A 20,394-nucleotide genomic window follows, 5' to 3' on the forward strand; every position below is an offset into this window, starting at 1 on the left:
CCGTGCTGCCCTTAGAGGGATTGAATTTAAGAGCCGTGAGGTGATGATGCAGCTGTACAAAACCTTGGTCAGGCCACATTTGGAGTACTGTGTGCAGTTCTGGTCACCTCATTTTAGGAAGGATGTGGAAGCTTTGGAAAGGGTGCAAAGGAGATTTACCAGGATGTTGCCTGGAATGGAGAGTAGGTCATACGAGGAAAGGTTGAGGGTGCTAGGCCTTTTCTCATTAGAACGGAGAAGGATGAGGGGCGACTTGATAGAGGTTTATAAGATGATCAGGGGAATAGATAGAGTAGACAGCCAGAGACTTTTTCCCCGGGTGGAACACACCATTACAAGGGGACATAAATTTAAGATAAATGGTGGAAGATATAGAGGGGATGTCAGAGGTAGGTTCTTTACCCAGAGAGTAGTGGGGGCATGGAATGCACTGCCTGTGGTAGTAGTTGAGTCGGAAAAGTTAGGGACCTTCAAGCGGCTATTGGATAGGTACTTGGATTAGGGTAGAATAATGGAGTGTAGGTTAACTTCTTAAGGGCAGCATGGTAGCATTGTGGATAGCACAATTGCTTCACAGCTCCAGGGTCCCAAGTTCGATTTCGACTTGGGTCACTGTCTGTGTGGAGTCTGCACATCCTCCCCGTGACTGCGTGGGTTTCCTCCGGGTACTCCGGTTTCCTCCCACAGTCCAAAGATGTGCAGGTTGGGTGGATTGGCCATGAAAAATTGTCCAAAATTCTATGATTAACCTAGGACAAACGTTTGGCGCAACATCGTGGGCCGAAGGGCCTGTTCTGTGCTGTATTTCTCTATATCTATAACCCAGTAACCCCACCCAACACTAAGGGCAATTTTGGACACTAAGGGCAATTTATCATGGCCAATCCACCTAACCTGCACATCTTTGGTGTGTGGGAGGAAACCGGAGCACCCGGAGGAAACCCACGCACACACGGGGAGGATGTGCAGACTCCGCACAGACAGTGACCCAAGCCGGAATTGAACCTGGGACCCTGGAGCTGTGAAGCGATTGTGCTATCCACAATGCTACCGTGCTACCGTCTACATAGCTGCTTTTCTTTCTCTCCATGACTGGGGGCCTATAGTACACTCCCAGCAACATGATTGCCCCCTTTTTTGTTTTTAAGTCCCAATTTTGGGAGTGGCATGGTAGCACAGTGGTTAGCACTGTTGCTTCACAGCGCCAAGGTCTCAGGTTCGATTCCCACTTGAGTTACTGTCTGTGTCAAGTTTGGATGTTCTCCAGGTCTGCGTGGGTTTCCTCCCACAAGTCCCGAAAGACTTGCTTGTTCGGTGAATTTGGACATTCTGAATTCTCTCTCTGTGCACACAAACAGGCGCCGGAGTGTGGCAACTAGGGGCTTTTCACAGTAACTTCATTGCAGTTAATGTAAGCCTACTTGTGACACTAATAAAGATTATTCTGATTATTATATTGCTACTCCACCTCCTCTTATACACCCCTCCATCTCACCTGAAGATTCTATACCTCGTAATATTGAGCTGCCAGTTCTGCCCCTCCTTTAACCATGTCTCTGGGATTTCTAAATTGCTTTCTTTTATTTGATGCAATAGATTTTCCAGGAGCCTAAAAAGGCCAATCAAGTGGAGCAGGTGCTCTCTGAGTACTCCAGGTGTGTGCAGGTACGTAGCAGGGTGTGCCTGCAAACTGTCAATGTCTTCATTGTTCAGAAACAGCTCAAATTCAGTTTGATTGCGATGTTGTCTGTAACATGCTTTCAGAGGGCGAGGTAAAACAGCCTGAGGAGGCTGCTAAGTTTGAAATCACCTCGTGAATAGGATTTATTGCACTTCAGGTAATTCGGAACAAAGTAGACGACGGGTCAGACCATCAGCATCATGCATCAACTTGTACTTTCGCAAGTTGAGTGTTGGGGCTGGGCTGTGGGGGCTGGTTTAGCTCACTCGGCTAAATCGCTGGCTTTTAAAGCAGACCAAGCAGGCCAGCAGCACGGTTCGATTCCCGTACCAGCCTCCCTGGACAGGCGGCGGAATGTGGCGACTAGGGGCTTTTCACAGTAACTTCATTTGAAGCCTACTCATGACAATAAGGGATTTTCATTTCATTTCATTTGTGGTGTTGACCCGGTCGTGGGTCATCGTGACCGAAACCAGGCATGGGGCTGAGGTATGTGCAAAGTCGTAAGGAGTGGGAATATTACAACTGTACTTCCAGCCATTTTTTTTTTTTTTAATAAATTTAGATTACCCAAATATTTTTTTCCAATTAAGGGGCAATTTAGCGTGGCCAATCCACCTACTCTGTACATTTTTGGGTTGTGCGGGTGAAACCCACACAGACACGGGGAGAATGTGCAAACTCCACACGGACAGTGACCCAGAGCCGGGATCGAACCTGGGACCTCAGCGCCGTGAGGCGGTTGTGCTAACCACTAGGCCACCGTGCTGCCCTGTACTTCCAGCCATTAAGGATGTCAATAAATGCTGGTGATGCCCATACTCCATGAAAGAATTATTCTTTTTTAAACGCTCTTTGCAAGAGGGAGGGGGAATAGCTTAGAGCGCCACCCCTAACTTCAACCCATCAGTTCCTGTTGGCCGAGGACAAGACTGGGTTGGCAGTGTTGCTGTCATGGTTGAACAGCCTTGGCAAGGTACCAGTGGGCCAATTTGTATTTCAGTGAGAGTCAGCACCTTCTGGAAAATAATGTGGGTTCTTGGGGAACATCTCGGTCATAGTTAGAGGTGTTGGGGGTGATAGGGTTTCAAGTTTTGACATGATTGGATACGAACAGAGACTGAGAAGAAGTTTATTGATCCGTGTTGTTCGTGAGAGGAAAGTGAATCTCACGGTTGATTTTTCAAAACTTTGGCAGCAATAGTTACTTTATTTTCTGGTGACCTACAGAATTCGAGCCAATCGGCAGGCGAGGTCACTGGGGGTCTGCTCTTCTCTGTGGTTGGGGGAAAGATGAGCGAGGGCATCAACTTCTCAGATGACCTGGGCAGGTAGGAATTAATAATCTGATTGCTCAACAGTTTCCAGGCTTGATTTTTCTCCAAACATCAAAGATGTTACTGATACAATATTGGATTTTGCTCTCTTTCCTTCCTCCCCATTGCTCTCTTTCCTTCCTCTCTCCTGCACCACCCCCCCCCCCCCCCCCCCCCCCCCACTCTCTTTCTCCCCCCTCCCTCTGCTAATAGATTAGTAGGATTTCCATCAATCTAGAGTATCTGAATATGAATTGTAAGTCAGAGACTGGGGGAAAGACTTGGAGAACTGGTCAAGAGATTATGACCACTGTTCCTGTCACAATCAACACAGGACTGCTGAGGCTTGAGCCACTGTTACCATGTTGTATTTTTATTAGCAGGGAGCACCCCTTGTTGTGTGACCAGCAAGTTGCATTCCTTTTATGATGGGCGAAGCTCCCTGACCTCTGGTGAGGGCCACAGCTTCAAATCTCACAGTATCATATACCAAAACAAAAAAGGCTCACCCTACCCACTGCAAATAGGAACATGGCCATGAAACATGTCGAAGTTTTAGTAAGTTTGAAGAAGCTATTTGATCAAGGACAAACAAAGAAAAGTACAGCAAAGGAACAGGCCCTTCGGCCCTCCAAGCCTGTGCCAACCATACTGCCATCTAACCTAAAACCTTCTACACTTCCATGGTCCGTATTCCTCTAGTTCCATCCTTTTCATGTGTTTGTCAGGGCGACCCTTAAATGTCACTATCGTACCTGCTTCCACCACCTCATCCGGCAGCGAGTTCCAGGCACCCACTACCCTCTGTGTAATTTTTTTTTAAAACTCCCTTCCACATCTCCTCTAGACTTTCCCCCTCGCACCTTAAACCTATGTCACCTAGTAGTTGACCCCTCCACCCTTGGCATACACTTCTGACTATCCATCTGTCCTTACCCCTCATAATTTTGTAGATTTCTATTAAGTCGCCCTTCAACCTCCGTTGTTCCAGTGAGAACAAACCGAGTTTATCCAACCTCTCCGCATAGCTAATGCCCTCCATACCAGCTAATGCCCTCCATGCCAGGCAACATCCTGGTAAATTTCTTTTGTACCTTCTCCAAATCCTCCACATCCATCTGGTGGTATGGCGACCAGAATTGAACACGATATTCCAACTAAGGTTCTAAGGGGTTGGTAGTTGCCAAATCCTTTAAAATAGACTCAAATCCTTTACTTGATATTAGGTTTATTTACAGAATGCAGCACTGCATATGACATCCTGAGAGTTCCAGCAGTCTCTATTTACCCTCTTTTGAATAGATCAGCAAAATTTAAAAAAATTAAAAGACCCTGAAAGGCAATTAAGGAAAATGCAGAATGGCTCATGGTGTAAGCAGGTTCTTGGCACATTTTCTCAATCTCTTTTTCCAAGCTGAGAGTAAAGCTCATGGTGTGGAAGTGTGTGTGTGCCCTCATGAAGGCATCCTGTTGGGAAGAGGGCATGGTGCTAATGTCACTGAACAAGCAATCCAGAGCCCAGGCTAATATCCTGGAGACATGGGGCCAAATCCAAGCTGGTGGAATTTTAAATTCAATAAATGAATCCTGAATTAAAAGTCGGACTTGGTAACAGTGAATGTGAAACCATTGCCGGTTGTCATAAAAATTAATCTGGTTCACGAAGTATCTTTGAGGGAACAAAGAAAATTACGGCACAGGAGCAGGCCCTTCGGCCCTTCCAGCCTGCGCCGATCCACATCCTTTATCTAAACATGTCGCCTATTTTCCAAGGATCTACTTCCCTCTGTTCCCCGCCCGTTCATATATCTGTCTAGATGCATCTTAAATGATGCTATCGTGCCCGCCTCTACCAACTCCGCTGGCAAGGCGTTCCAGGCACCCACCACCCTCTGCGTAAAAAACTTTCCACGCACATCTCCCTTAAACTTTCCCCCTCTTACCTTGAAATCGTGACCCCTTGTAATTGACATCCCCACTCTTGGAAAAAGCTTGCTGCTATCCACTCATAATTTTGTAGACCTCAATCAGGCCCCCCATCAACCTCCGTCTTTCCAACGAAAACAATCCTAATCTACTCAACCTTTCTTCATAGCTAGCACCCTCCATGCCAGGCAACATCCTGGTGAACCTCCTCTGCACCCTCTCTAAAGCATCCACATCCTTTTGGTAATGTGGCGACCAGAACTGCACGTAGTATTCCAAATGTGGCCTAACCAAAGTCCTATACAACTGTGACATGACCTGCCGACTCTTATACTCAATGCCCCGTCTGATGAAGGCAAGCTTGCTGTATGCCTTCTTGACCACTCTATCAACCTGTGTTGCCACCTTCAGGGTACAATGGACCTGAACTTCCAGATCTCTCTGTACATCAATTTTCCCCAGGACTCTTCCATTGACCGTATAGTCTGCTCTTGAATTCGATCTTTAAAAATGCATCACCTCGCATTTTCCTGGATTGAACTCCATCTGCCATTTCTCTGCCCAACTCTCCAATATATCTATATTTTGCTATATTCTCCGACAGTCCTCCTCGCTATCTGCAACTCCACCAATCTTAGTATCATCTGCAAACTTGCTAATCAGACCACCTATACGTTCGTCCAGATCATTTATGTATAATCACAGACAACAGTGATCTGAGCACGGATCCCTGTGGAACACCACTAGTCACCTTTCTCCATTTTGAGACACTCCCTTCCACCACTACACTCTGTCTCCTGTTGCCCAGCCAGTTCTTTATCCATCTAGCTAGTACACCCTGAACCCCATACGACTTCACTTTTACCTTCAACCTTTATCAAACGCCTTACTGAAGTCCATGTATATGACATCTACAGCCCTTCCCTCATCAATTAACTTTGTCACTTCCTCAAATAATTCTATTAGGTTTGTAAGACATGACCTTCCCTGCACAAAACCATGCTGCCTATCACTGATAAGTCCATTTGCTTCCAAATGTGAATAGATCCTATCCCTCAGTATCTTCTCCAACGGTTTGCCTGCCACTGACGTCAAACTCACAGGTCTATAATTCCCTGGATTATTCCTGCTACCCTTCTTAAACAAAGGGACAACATTAGCAATTCTCCAGTCCTCCGGGACCTCACCCGTGTTCAAGGATGCTGCAAAGATATCTGTTAAGGGTCCAGCTATTTTGTCCCTCGCTTCCCTCAGTAACCTGGGATAGATCCCATCCGGACCTGGGGACTTGTCCATCTTAATGCCTTTTCGAATACCCAAAACTTCCCCTTTCCTTATGCCGACTTGACCTAGAGTATTTAAACATCCATCTCTAGCCTCAACATCCCTCATGTCCCTCTCCTTGGTGAATACCGATGCAAAGTACTCATTAAGAATCTCACCCATTTCCTCTGACTCCACGCATAAATTCCCTCTTTTGTCTTTGAGTGGGCCAATCCTTTCACTAGTTGCCCTCTTGCTCCTTACATACGAATAAAAGGATTTTCCTTAATCCTGTTAGCCAAAGATATTTCATGACCCCTTTTAGCCCTCTTTATTGCACGTTTGAGATTCGTCCTACTTTCCCGATATTCCTCCAAATCTTCATCAGTTTTAAGTCGCCTAGATCTTATGTATGCTTCCTTTTTCATCTCAGCTAGTCTCACAATTCCACCCGTCATCCATGGTTCCCTAATCTTGCCATTTCTATCCCTCATTTTCACATGGACATGTCTGTCCTGCACTCTAATCAACCTTTTCTTAAAAGACTCCCACATTTCAAATGTGGATTTACTCTTAAACAGCTGCTCCCAATCCACATTCCCTAGCTCCTGCCAAATTTTGTTATACTTGGCCTTTCCCCAATTTAGCACTCTTCATTTGGGTCCACTCTCGTTTGTCCATGAGTATTCTAAAACTTACGGAATTGTGATCGCTATTCCCAAAGTAATCACCGACTGAAACTTCAACCACCTGGCCGGGATCATTCCCCAATACCAGGTCCGGTATGGTCCCTTCCCGAGTTGGACTATTTACATACTGCTCTAAAAACGTTTCCTGGATGCTCCTTACAAATCTTTTTAAAAATAAATTTAAGAGGACCCAATTTTTTCCAGTTAAGGGACAATTTAGCGTGGCCAATCCGCCTAGCCTGCACACTTTTTTGCGTTGTGGGGGCGAAACACACGCAAATACGGGGCAAATGTGCAAACTCCACAGTGACCCTGAGCCAGGATTGAACCTGGGACCTTGGCGTCGTGAGTCAGCAGTGCGAACCACTGCGCCACCGTGCTGCCCTCAGGGAAGGAAATCTGATGTCCTTTCCTGGTCCAGCCCACATGTGACTCCAGACCCACAGCAAGACTCTTAAATTGCTCCCTCTGAAATGGGCGGTGTAATGAACTCCAATTGGCTTTAATGGTTGGCCAATTGGAGTATGAGCTCCCTCAATGATAGCTCATTGAGGGGGCCCATATAATCACCTGTGTTGGCTTTGTGAGCAGTCTTAAGTTGACTGGACTGCTAGCAGCACTGTTTGTAGCTGCTCCTGTAATATCGTTATTGTAAATAAATATTGGTGTAGTGACGGAACTCCTGCCTCCCGTGGATTACTACAGTGGCGACGAGGTAAACTACGAATTTTGCGGAGACCAGCTGCCGCACTGAGGGTAAGCCTTGCCATTTTAAAAATGCCGGTTTTTGGGAGGTTAGAGGCATTCGACCCGGCTATTGAGGACTGGTCCCAGTATGTGGAGAGAATGTGTTACTTCTTCCAGGCAAATAATATACTGACGGACGAAAGGAGACGGCTTATCCTGCTGTCGGCGTGCGGACCCCCCGCTTTCGCCATTATAGGTAGTCTGACTTATCTCGATGCGCCGGACACGAAAACTTTCCAAGAAGTAATGGAATTGGTGAAAGAGCACTACGACCCAAAACCACCCCTCATTTTGCGTAGGTATAGATTCTACACAGCGAAGCGGGAAGACAGGGAGTCAGTCACGAAATTCTTGACCCGCCTGAGAAGGCTGGCGGAAAAATGTGAGTTCGGCCCGACGCTAAATGAAATGCTTCGGGACCGGTTAGTGTTTGGTATAAACGACCTCACAATACAGAAACGCCTGTTGGCGGAAACGGAGCTAGACCGCAGGCAGGCGTTACAGCTCGCACTGTCCCTAGAAAAGGCAGCAAGTGGGGCGCAGGAACTACAGGGCACGCCAATGGAGGTAGATACCTGTGAGAGGGACTACCACAACGGGTCCTGCTACCAGATAGCCGCTCTCAGGAAAAGCCTGAGATATAGAGGGAAAAAGGAAAACCCCAGAACTGCCCCCAAGTCTGCCAGGACTAACTGGAGACAGAGGGAAGTACCGGCTGAGGCTCTCCTAACTTAGAAGGACCGTTTCTGGCACCAGACAGAGTGGGGTAACAACGACCAGAAATCCTAGAAGGAGGTGGCAAAAGAGGAAAAGCAGGTGGGGACGCAGGGAAGTACGCAACCTAGATGCCCCATCCTCCTCCAAAGGGGAACAATTATATAATATTACAACGAAGAAAGCAGAACCCATTAGGATTACCCCACGGGTGAATGGGCGGCCGACAATAATGGAAATAGACACGGGTGCGGCCGTATCAGTAATGGGAGTGGCAGCATTTAGAAAGATCAAAGATGGACACCAGCCACTAACCCTAGCAAAAACATCGACGAAACTTAAAACCTACACGGGGGAACCCCAGGAAGTTCTAGGCACGACTCATGTACCTGTGGAATATGAGAAACAATTGCTCAGATTACCGTTGACTATAATAGAGGGCTCCGGACCGAGCTTAATTGGACGGAACTGGCTGAAAGACCTGAAATTAGACTGGATGAAAATTTTCCAGAGTGGAAGCGGGCAGTTGAGTGGAGTACTCCAAAACTACCCGGAGGTCTTCCAGGAAGGTTTGGGGGAAATCATAGGCGCCAAAGCAACTTTGCACGTGGACCCAGAATCTCTTCCGAAATTTTGTACGGCCAGGCCGGTTGCATTAAGGAAGAAAGTAGATGACAAAATAGAAAGGTTACGGCGCGAGGGCATTATCAGACCAGTACAGTTCTCGGAATGGGCAGCGCCGGTGGTACCAATTTTGAAGCCAGACGGCTCGATACGTCTCTGTGGAGATTTCAAACAGACAGTAAACAAATACGCACTGCTGGACAAATACCCAAACCCGAAAATAGACGACCTATATGCCAAATTGGCAGGTGGGCTTTTGTTCACGAAACTAGACATTAGCTACGCCTACCTGCAGTTAAAACTGGACAAGGGCTCCCAGAAGTTCGCTACGATCAACACCCTGAAGGGCCTTTTTCGTTATACTAGGCTACCTTTTGGAGTGTCATCAGCCTGCGCTATATTCCAGCGTACGATGGAAAATATTCTGCAGGGACTACCGCAGGTGCCTTTATATGGACGATGTCTTAATCACTGGTAGGACAAACAGGGAACACTTGAGGAACCTGGAGGAAGTGCTCAGGCGTTTCGCAAAGGCAGGCGTACGGCTAAAAAGGGAAAAATGTGTTTTTCTGGCCCCACAAGTGACGTACCTGGGATATAAAGTAGACGAGTCAGGCTTACATCCATTAGAAGACAGAGTAAGGGCAATAAAAGAAGCCCCAGCTCCCACCACGGTCCAGGAGTTACGATCATTTCTAGGGTTGGTAACCTATTATGGAAAATTTATTGAAAATAGGGCATCCATCCTAGAACCCCTCCACCAGCTACTAGAAAAGGGGCAAGAATGGAAATGGTCCACCCGCCAAAACCTTGGATTGGATTGGATTGGATTTGTTTATTGTCACGTGTACCGAGGTACAGTGAAAAGTATTTTTCTGCAAGCAGCTCAACAGATCATTCAGTACATGGGAAGAAAAGGGAATTGAACAGAATTCAAGAAAATACATGAGAATACGTAATAGGGCAACACAAGATATACAATGTAACTACATAAGCATTGGCATCGGATGAAGCAGATAGGGTGTAGTGTTAATGAGGACAGTCCATAAAAGGGTCTTTTAGGAGTCTGGTGACAGTGGGGAAGAAGCTGTTTTTGAGTCTGTTCGTCCGTGTTCTCAGACTTCTGAATCTCCTGCCCGATGGAAGAAGTTGGAAAAGTGAGTAAGCCGGGTGGGAGGGATCCTTGATTATGCTGCCTGCTTTCCCCCGGCAGCGGGAGGTGTAGATGGAATCAATGGATGGGAGGCAGGTTCGTGTGATGGACTGGGCGGTATTCACGACTCTCTGAAGTTCCTTGCGGTCCTGGGCCGAGCAGTTGCCATACCAGGCTGTGATGCAGCCCGAGAGGATGCTCTCTATAGTGCATCTGTAAAAGTTGGTAAGGGTTAATGTGGACATGCCAAATTTCCTTAGTTTCCTGAGGAAGTAAAGGCGCTGTTGTGCTTTCTTGGTGATAGCGTCGACATGAGTGGACCAGGATAGATTTTTCAGGATAGCATTTAGGGACATTAAGGAACAGCTGTCATCCGAAAATGTCCTAGAGCATTATGACCCAAGGAAGGAGTTGGTGGTCACCTGTGATGCATCCCCCTACGGGGTAGGAGCCATTTTAGCCCATAGAGGAAGGAATGGGGAAGAACGGCCAATAGCCTATGCTTCGAGGACCTTGGCGATGGCTGAGAGGAAGTACGCCCAAATCGAGAAGGAAGGACTGGCGCTGATATTCGCAGCAAAAAAAATTCACCAGTATCTGTACGGGCGGAAATTCACCATAGTGACGGACCATAAGCCGTTATTAGGGTTATTAAAAGAAGACAAGTCAATACCCCCGATTGCATCAGCTAGAATCCAACGCTGGCGTTGCTACTGGCGGCATATAGATACGTTCTGGAGCACAGACCGGGAACGCGAGTAGCAAATGCAGATGCTTTGAGCAGACTTCCCCTCCCGGACACTCCGCCGCAAATACCAAAACTAGAGGAGACAGTAATGACTCTAAATTTTTTGGACACCCTATGCACAACATATTGTGGACGCAAAAAGACCCAGTTTTAGCCAAGATGAAGCATTTACTGCTAACAGGGGAACTGGAAAGACCAGTGGAGCCCCAGATGCACCCATACTGGAGCAGAAGGGACCAAATAACCGTAGAAGACGGTATCCTATTATGGGGAGCCCGGGTAATCGTCCCAGCTCGGGGCCGTCAGGCAATCTTAACTGAGTTACATCACGGACACCCAGGGGTGTCTAAAATTAAGTTGCTAGCTCAAAGCTACGTTTGGTGGCCAGGTTTGGACACAGACATAGCAGCCTTGGTGCGTCGGTGCCAGGAGTGCCAACAGGGGCAAAGAGTGCCACCAGCGGCGCCATTGCACCCGTGGGAATGGCCAGGCAGACCGTGGACCCGCCTACATATTGACCACGCCGGCCCTTTCATGGGCTCGATGTTTTTGGTGATAGTGGACGCCCACTCCAAATGGTTGGACGTCCACCGGGTAAACACGGCAAGCACAGCTTCGACAATTGAAAAGCTCAGGGCCTCGTTTGCAACACATGGACTTCCGGAGGTATTGGTGTCTGACAACGGAACGGCATTCACAAGTGGGGAATTTGAAAAATTCCTGAAGGAAAACGGAGTCCATCACATCAAAACGGCCCCTTACCATCCAACGGCCTGGCAGAGAGAGCGGTCCAGACACTTAAAGCGGGACTCAAGAAGCAGCCGGCAGCGTCAATAGACACAAAGCTCGCCCGCTGGCTGTTTGATTACAGGACCACACCGCATTCCATAACGGGCATACCGCCAGCTGAACTCTTAATGGGAAGGCGGCTGCGAACGAGGCTGAGTCTCCTTTTCCCAAATTTAACGGGGAAAGTGGAGAAACAACAGGAGGCCCAACGCAGGGGGCATGATAATAGTCGGCAGCAAAGACATTTCCAGGTGGGGGCACCGGTTTGGGTCAAGAATTATGGGAATGGACCAACGTGGGTCAAAGGCACGGTAGAGTCCCAAACAGGGCCAATATCCTATGAGGTTTCAATAGGAGGTAAGGTGCTGAAGAAACACCTAGACCAAATAAGGGCAGCGGAACCACACCTGGAGGTAGGCGAAGCAGGACCGCCTCAAGCTGGGATAGCCCAGACAGAAAGGATACCCACACCCCAGCCCCGAGCATTTTCTCCAGACCCCGTCATCAGAGTCGGAGATGGACACACTCGACGAGGCCACCGCGACACCTCTCCCCGAGGAGGAAGAACAACTTCCAAGGAGGTCGTCAAGGAAAAGACGGGCATCTATAAGGTACACCCCGCCCACTTCGGAGAACGACCCGGTGGACGACACAGAGGTGACAGACACATGAGGAGCAGGAAGAAGCTCAGATGAATGCCAGCTGGCAGGAATTCCTCGGACCTTGGGGGGGAGGGGTGTAATGAACTCCAATTGGCTTTATTGGTTGGCCAATTGGAGTTTGAGCTCCCTCAATGATAGCTCATTGAGGGGGCCCATATAATCACCTGTGTTGGCTTTGTGAGCAGTCTTAAGTTGACTGGACTGCTAGCACCACTGTTTGTAGCTGCTCCTGTAATATCGTTATTGTAAATAAATATTGATGTGGTGACGGAACTCCTGCCTCCCGTGGATTACTACAGGCGGGAAAGCTGCTCCGTTCTAATATTATATCAGGATAATATAATAATACATTCAAAGAGGTTTATCTGTTCCTGAGCCACTACAAAGTCGAAAAACAATGGAATGAAACAAGAATGACCATGGGCATTGGAAACGACAATGGCAAGCCCGGCCCTGTCGCAATGCAAAGTCCTTCGTACTAACATCTGGGAACTTATGCCAAAATTGAGAGAGCTGCCCCACAGACTAATCATAACTGCGTGACAGTCCGGCACATGAAATGATACCTTGCAGATAATTTCCCCAGCACCACAATCATCATCCCTGGTTATATCCCAGGGAAACACTCCACTGGTTGGAGGCGTATCTGCTTCGAAACAGGATGGTTGTCGTTGTTGCGGACTCAGGACATCATTGCAGGAGTTCCCCAGGGAAGTGTCCATCATCTTCGGGTACTTCATCAATGACCTTTCCTCCATTAAAAGGTCAGAAATGGGGATGATCTATGATGTTTGAACAATGTTGGGCACCAAGGGCTGATTTAGCTCAGTGGGCTAGACAGCTGGTTTGAGATGCAGAACAAGGCCAGCAGCGCGGGTTCAATTCCCATACCAGCTTACCCGAACAGGTGCCGGAATGTGACGACTGGGGCTTTTCACAGTAACTTCATACTTGTGACAATAAAAGGTTATTATATTATTATTATTATCATTTACAACTCCACCGATACTGAAGCAGTCTATGTACATATGCAGCAAGATGTGGACAATATTCAAGTTTGGACTGGTAAGTGGCAATTAACATTTGTGCTGCACAAGTGCCAGGCAATGACCATCTCTAACAAGAAAGAATCGAACCATCATCACTTGGCACTCCCATTGCTGAATCCCCAGCTATCATTAACCAGAAAGTGAACTGGACCAGCCACATAAATATGGTGCCTACAAGTGCAGATCAGAGGCTGGCAATTCTGAGGAGAGGAGCTCTCGTCCTGACTCTCCAAAATCTGCCCACAAGGCACAAGTCAAGAGCGTGGTGGAATACTTTCCACATGCCTGGCAGCTCCAACAACAGTTAAGAAACTCAATCTCAGCCAGGACAAAGCAGTCCGCTTGAAATGCACCCCACCCCCAATCTTCAACATTCACTGCTTCCACACGGATGCACAGTGGAACAGTGTGTACTAACATACGCATTAGGGGCGGGAGTAGACCACTCAGCCCCTTGAACTTCTCTGCCATTCATAAGTTCATGGCTGATCTGATTGCAACCTCAACTCGCATAACCCCCTACCCCAAATAGTCATTCACCCCCTTGCTTCTCAAGAATCTCTACTCCTCTACCAGAATCAAAGAATTTACAGTGCAGAAGGAGGCCCTTTGGCCCATCGAGTCTGCACCGGCCCTTGGAAAGAGCACCCCACTTAAGCCTATTCCATCCTACTACACCTAACCTTTTTTGGCCACTTAAGGACAATTTATCATGGTCAATCCACCTAAGCTGCACATCTTTGGACTATGGGAGGAAACCCCCGCAGACACGAGGAGAACGTGCAGACTCCGCACAGACAGTGACCCAAGCTGGGAATCGAAACGGTCCCTGGAGCTGTGAAGCAGCTGTGCTAACCACTGTGCTACCGTGCTGCCCTGAAAATTATTCAAAGACTCTGCTTCCACCACTTTTTGAGAGAGTTCCAAAGACTGTGACCTTGCTTGAGATAAAACATATTTTCCACATCTCTGTCTTAAACAAGTGACCCCTTATTTTTAAACGGTGACCCTATTTCGAGGTCCTCCCACAAGAAGAAACATCCTCTTCACATCCATCCTGTCAAGATCACCTCAGGGTCTTGTGTATTTCAATCAAGTTGGCTCCTGTTCTTCAACTGCAGTGTTTACAAGCCTGACCTGTCCTCCTAAGATAAATAACCTATTCCATGTATGAGTACAGTAAACCTTCTCAAACTGCTTCCAGTGCATATACATGCTTCCTTAAATAAGGAGACCAACACTGTACAGAGTAATCCAGATGTGGTTTCACCGTTGTTCTGAGAAACTAAAGCTTAAGCTTTAGTTTTGTACTCATTCCCCTTGCAGTAAATGCAAACGTTCTATTAACTTTCCTAATCACGGCTTCCGGTGGCGGCCATGGTGTCAGTGGATGCAAATTTGGTAGCTCCTGTTTGTGGCAGTGTTTGGTAGCTCCTGTTTGTGGCAGTGTTTTTGGTTGATGGAAAAAGATGCAGAAGTGGTGAAAGAAGAGTGTGTTCCACCAGTGGATGGATTTGTGACCAGAAGTGGATATAAGCGAAAGGAGCAGGTGTGGAGCAAGAAATTGTGTGTGGGACACGAGGGACGTTGGCAGAGGGGAACAAAGAAAATTACAGCACAGGAACAGGTACTTCAGCCCTCCCAGCCTGCGCCGATCCAGATCCTTTATCTAAACCTGTCTCCTATTTTCCAAGGTCTACTTCCCTCTGTTGCCGCCCGTTCATTTACCTGTCTAGATGCCTCCTAAATGATGCTATCGTCCCCGCCTCTACCACCTCCGCTGGTAAAGCGTTCCAGGCACCCACCACCCTCTGCGTAAAAAAACTTTCCACGCACATCTCCCTTAAACTTTCCCCTTCTCAGCTTGAAATCGTGACCCCTTGTAACTGACACCCCCACTCTTGGAAAAAGCTTGTTGCTATCCACCCTGGCCATACCTTTCATAATTTTGTATACCTCAATCAGGTCCCCCCTCAACCTCCATCTTTCCAACGAAAACAATCCTAATCTACTCAACCTTTCTTCATAGCTAGCACCCTCCATACCAGGCAACATCCTGGTGAACCTCCTCTGCACCCTCTCCAAAGCATCCACACCCTTCTGGTAATATGGCGACCAGAACTGCACGCAGTATTCCAAATGTGGCCTAACCAAAGTCCTATACAACTGTAACATGACCTGCCTACTCTTGTACTCAATACCCCGTCCGATGAAGGCAAGCATGCTGTATGCCTTCTTGACCACTCTATCAACCTGCGTTACCACTTTCAGGGTACAATGGACCTGAACTCCCAGATCTCTCTGTACATCAATTTTCCCCAGGACCCTTCCATTGACCATATAGTCTGCTCTTGAATTTGATCTTCTAAAATGCATCACCTCGCATTTGCCTGGATTGAACTCCATCTGCCATTTCTCTGCCCAACTCTCCAATCTATCTATATTTTGTTGTATTCTCTGACAGTCCTCCTCGCTATCTGCAACTCCACCAATCTTAGTATCATCTGCAAACTTGCTAATCAGACCACATATACCTTCCTCCAGGTCATTTATGTAGATCACAAACAACAGTGGTCCGAGCACGGATCCCTGTGGAACACCACTAGTCACCCTTCTCCATTTTGAGACACTCCCTTCCACCACTACTCTCTGTCTCCTGTTGCCCAGCCAGTTCTTTATCCATCTAGCTAGTACATCCTGAACCCCATGCGACTTCACTTTTGCCATCAACCTGCCATGGGAAACCTTATCAAACGCCTTACTAAAGTCCATGTATATGACATCTACAGCCCTTCCCTCATCAATTAACTTTGTCACTTCCTCTAAGAATTCTATTAGGTTTGTAAGACATGACCTTTCAGCTGCCTATCACTAATAAGTCTATTTTCTTCCAGATGTGAATAGATCCTATCCCTCAGTATCTTCTCCCAACAGTTTGCCTACCACTGACGTCAAGCTCACAGGTCTGTAATTCCCTGGATTTTCCCTGCTACCCTTCTTAAACAAAGGGACAACATTAGCAATTCTCCAGTCCTCCGGGACCTCACCCGTGCTCAAGGATGCTGCAAAGATATCTGTTAAGGGTCCAGCTATTTCGTCCCTCACTTCCCTCAGTAACCTGGGATAGATCCCATCCGGTCCTGGGGACTTGTCCACCTTAATGTCTTTGAGAATACCCAAAACTTCCCCCTTCCGTATGACAACTTGACCGAGAGTATTTAAAAATCCATCCCTAGCCTCAACAACCGTCTTGTCCCTCTCCTTTGTGAATACCGATGCAATGTACTCATTAAGAATCTCACCCATTTCCTCTGAGTCCACACATACATTCCCTCTCTTGTCTTTGAGTGGGCCAATCGTTTCCCTAGTTACCATCTTGCTCCTTACATACGAATAAAAGGCTTTTGGATTTTCCTTAACCCTGTTAGCCAAAGATATTTCATGACCCCTTTTAGCCCTTTTTATTGCGTGTTTGAGATTCGTCCGACTTTCCCGATATTCCTCCAAAGCTTCATCAGTTTTGAGTCGCCTCGATCTTACATATGCTTCCTTTTTATTTTAGCTAGTCTCACAATTTCACCCGTCACCCATGGTTCCCTAATCTTGCCATTTCTATCTCTCATTTTCACAGGAACATGTCTGACCTGCACTCTAATCAACCTTTCCTTAACAGACTCCCACATTTCAAATGTGGATTTACCCTTAAACAGCTGCTCCCAATCTACATTCCCTAGCTCCTGCGGAATTTTGTTATACTCTTCCTTTCCCCACTCTTGTCCTTGTCCATGAGTATTCTAAAACTTACGGAATTGTGATCGCTATTCCCAAAGTAATCACCGACTGAAACATCAGCCACCTGGCCGGGATCATTCCCCAATACCAGGTCCAGTATGGCCCCTACCCGAGTTGGACTATTTACATACTGCTCTAAAAAACTTTCCTGGATGCTCCTTACAAACTCTGCTCCATCTACGCCTCCAACACTACACAAATCCCATTCAATGCTGGGGAAGTTAAAATCTCCCATCACAACCACCCTATTGCTCCTACATTTTTCTATAATCTGTCTGCATATTTGTACCTCTACTTCATGCTGACTTTTGGGAGGCCTGTAGTAAAGTCCCAACAATGTTACTGCACCCTTCCTATTTCTTAGCTCCACCCATATTGCCTCAGTGCTCGAATCCTCTATCGTGCCCTCCTTAATCACAGCTGTGATATCATCTCTGACGAGTAATGCAACTCCTCCACCCCTTCTACCTCCCTCTCTATCCCTCCTGAAGCATCTATACCCTGGGATATTCAGTTGCCAGTCCTGCCCTTCCCTCAACCAAGTCTCCGTAATACCAATAACATCATATTCTCAGACTGGCCCTAACGTCTCAATGGTCTATGGAGCAGCTGGTGGACTTCTTGAACGAGAAGTTCACCCAGCAGAGAAAGGAGACGCTGGAGGACCTGGCGAGGACGGTGGATCCGATTAAGACGGGGTCGATCGCATGGAGATGAGGTTGGAGTCTCCGAGCCGGGCGATCAGAAGGTAGAGGAGACAGTGGGGGAGCACGAGGAGCAGCTTACATTGATGGCGACCGAGATGGGGATATTGCGGGATAATCGGAGATGCGGCTACAGGAGAAGGTGGAGGATTTGGAGAACCAGTCCCGGAGACAGAACCTGAGGATTGTGGGGCTGCCGGAGGCCAGTGAGGGAATGGATGCGGGATCGTATGTGACCAGGATGTGCGAGAAGTTACTGGGAGAGGCAGTCTTTGAACAGCCCCTGGAGTTGGACTGAGCGCACAGTGCCCTGCTATAACGTCCTTAATAATTACTTCTGATATTTTCTCTGTGGCAAATGTTAAGCTAACTGCCCTGTAGAGTTCTGTTTTCTGTCTCCCCTTTTGAATCGAGGAGTTACATTTGCTGTTTTCCAATCTAATAGAATCTTCCCTGAATCTAGGGAATTTTGGAAAATTCAAACCAATGCATCAACTATCTCACTCGCCACTTCTTTAAGATCCTAAGATGAAACCCATCAGAATCCGAGACTTGTCAGCCCGCAGCTCAAAGTGCCGCTTCTCTGGCGATTGTAATTTTCTTGAGTTCCTCCTGCCCTTGGGCAGCATGGTAGCATAGTGGTTAGCACAGTTGCTTCACAGCTTCAGGTTCCGAGGTTTGAATCCTGACTTGGGTCACTGTCTGTGCGGAGTCTGCACATCCTCCCCGTGTGTGCGTGGGTTTCCTCCCACAGTCCATAGATGTGCAGATTAGCTGGATTGGCCATGATAAATTGCCCTGAGTGTCCAAAACGGTTAAGTGGGGGCTACGGGGATAGGGGAGAGACGTGGGCTTAAGTAGGGTGTTCTTTGTACGGGTCGGTGCAGACTCGATGGGCCGAATGGCCTTCTGCACTGTAAATTCTATGAATTCGTCATTTCCTGATTTACAGCTACTTCAGGAATATGACGTATGTACTGTAATAAATACCAATACAAAATACCTGTTCAATTAATCTACCATCTCCTTGTATTCCACTTTCTGTAGGACCAATGCTCATTTGGTTAATTATTTTCTTTTTTAAAAATATCTCACCAAACTTTCCCTTGTACCCTGAGTTTTCCCTCGCTATCAATGTTTAGTTATTCTTTGCTGTTTTTTACATTCTGTCCAATCTTCTGACTTGCCACCCACCTTTGCAATATTAAATGCTTTTTCTTTAAGTTTGACACAACCTTAACTTTTTTAGTTAACCTCAGGTGGTGGATTGCTCCCTTTGGAATTTTTATTTCTTGTTGAAAATATATTTACCCTGTGTAATCTGAAATTTCCCTTTAAATGTCTGCCACTACATCTCTATCTCAACCAAATTTGTTAGCTCTGCTTTCATATCCTCTTAGTTGCCATTACTTAAGTTAGAAATACTGGTCTTGGACCCACTCTTCTCTCCCTTCAAGCTAAACATCAAATTCAATAGTATTATGATTGTCGCTACCTTGGGGTGCCTTCACTATGAGGTCATCAATTCACCCTATCTTGCTGCACGACACCAGGTATAGCCTGTTTCAAGTTGGCTTTGGAACGTTGGGTTCTAAGAAACTATTCCAAAAACATTCTATGCGCGCCTCATCTAGGCCGGGGTTTTTGAAGGTGTGGCTCGCAGTCGGGTGTCAAAAGGGTTGCAGAACCCACAGCCGGCAACAATTCTGTATTTCATCGGGTGAAGCCGCTCCCCGATAATAACAAGAATTTAACAAGATATTGACTACGTATGAAGCTCAGAGGTAACCCCACTGAAGGGTACAAGTGTGCTGCAGCCACCAGCCCTCCCACGCATGCGCTCTTGCATCAAGCTGCCCAACAAACTCCAACGGTTTCTCTCAGCAATCACCCAGCTCCAGCTGTAGCTGCCACGTGAATGCTGTATTCAAAATCCATTCTGTTACCAACAGCTCCCGCTCCCCCAAGTTAGCATAGCAACAATCCCTAGGGGTTAGCATTTTTGGTGTAAGCACAAAGGAATCTTTGATTGAAAGCCAGGTGGAAAGATCTTTCATTTGCTTGGCCGGGATTCTCCCCTATCCGGCGGGGCGGGGGCTCCCGGCAGGACGGAGTGGCGTTTAGGGGCTAGGCCCGCGCCGGAGTGGCTCCTGATCCGCCAGCCGGAGCAGAAAGGCCTTCACCGGCCGGCAGGAGTCCGCGCATGCGCCGGTGCATCAGCGGCTGCGCAGGGGACGGGGGTCTCTTACGCCCCCACCGTGGTGATGGCCATGGCAGGGCGGAAGAAAAGAGTGCCCCCACGGCACAGGCCCGATCGTGGGCCAGGCCACCGTGGGGGCACCCCCCGGGGCCTGATCGCCCTGCCCCCCTCCCCTCCCCCAACCAGGACCCCGGCGCCCGCACGCGCCGCCAATCCCGCCGGCACCAGAGTGCTTTGATTCCCGCCCGCGGAATTGGCATGTCAGCAGCGGGACATCGGCCCATCGCTGGCCAGAGAATCACCGCGGGGGGCCCGCCGACCAGTGCGGCGCGATTCC

General features: G+C 47.7%; 1 protein-coding gene across 6 annotated transcripts in view; it reads left to right on the forward strand.

Annotated features, from left to right (window-relative positions):
• ddx11 (DEAD/H (Asp-Glu-Ala-Asp/His) box helicase 11) overlaps positions 1-20,394 on the forward strand; it is a 155,283-nt gene that overhangs the window by 107,536 nt on the left and 27,353 nt on the right. For 5 of the 6 annotated variants that reach the window (XM_038780636.1, XM_038780633.1, XM_038780635.1 and 2 more), the window contains exons 22-23: positions 1,597-1,665; positions 2,912-3,012. In XM_038780636.1, the coding sequence (XP_038636564.1) occupies positions 1,597-1,665; positions 2,912-3,012 (170 nt within the window). Of the gene's footprint in view, positions 1-1,594; positions 1,666-2,911; positions 3,013-20,394 lie in introns of all 6 variants that reach the window. The other variant, XR_005458340.1, reaches the window with a different exon arrangement.

Source organism: Scyliorhinus canicula, chromosome 20 (genome assembly GCF_902713615.1).
Source record: "Scyliorhinus canicula chromosome 20, sScyCan1.1, whole genome shotgun sequence".
Lineage (NCBI taxonomy): Eukaryota > Metazoa > Chordata > Chondrichthyes > Carcharhiniformes > Scyliorhinidae > Scyliorhinus > Scyliorhinus canicula.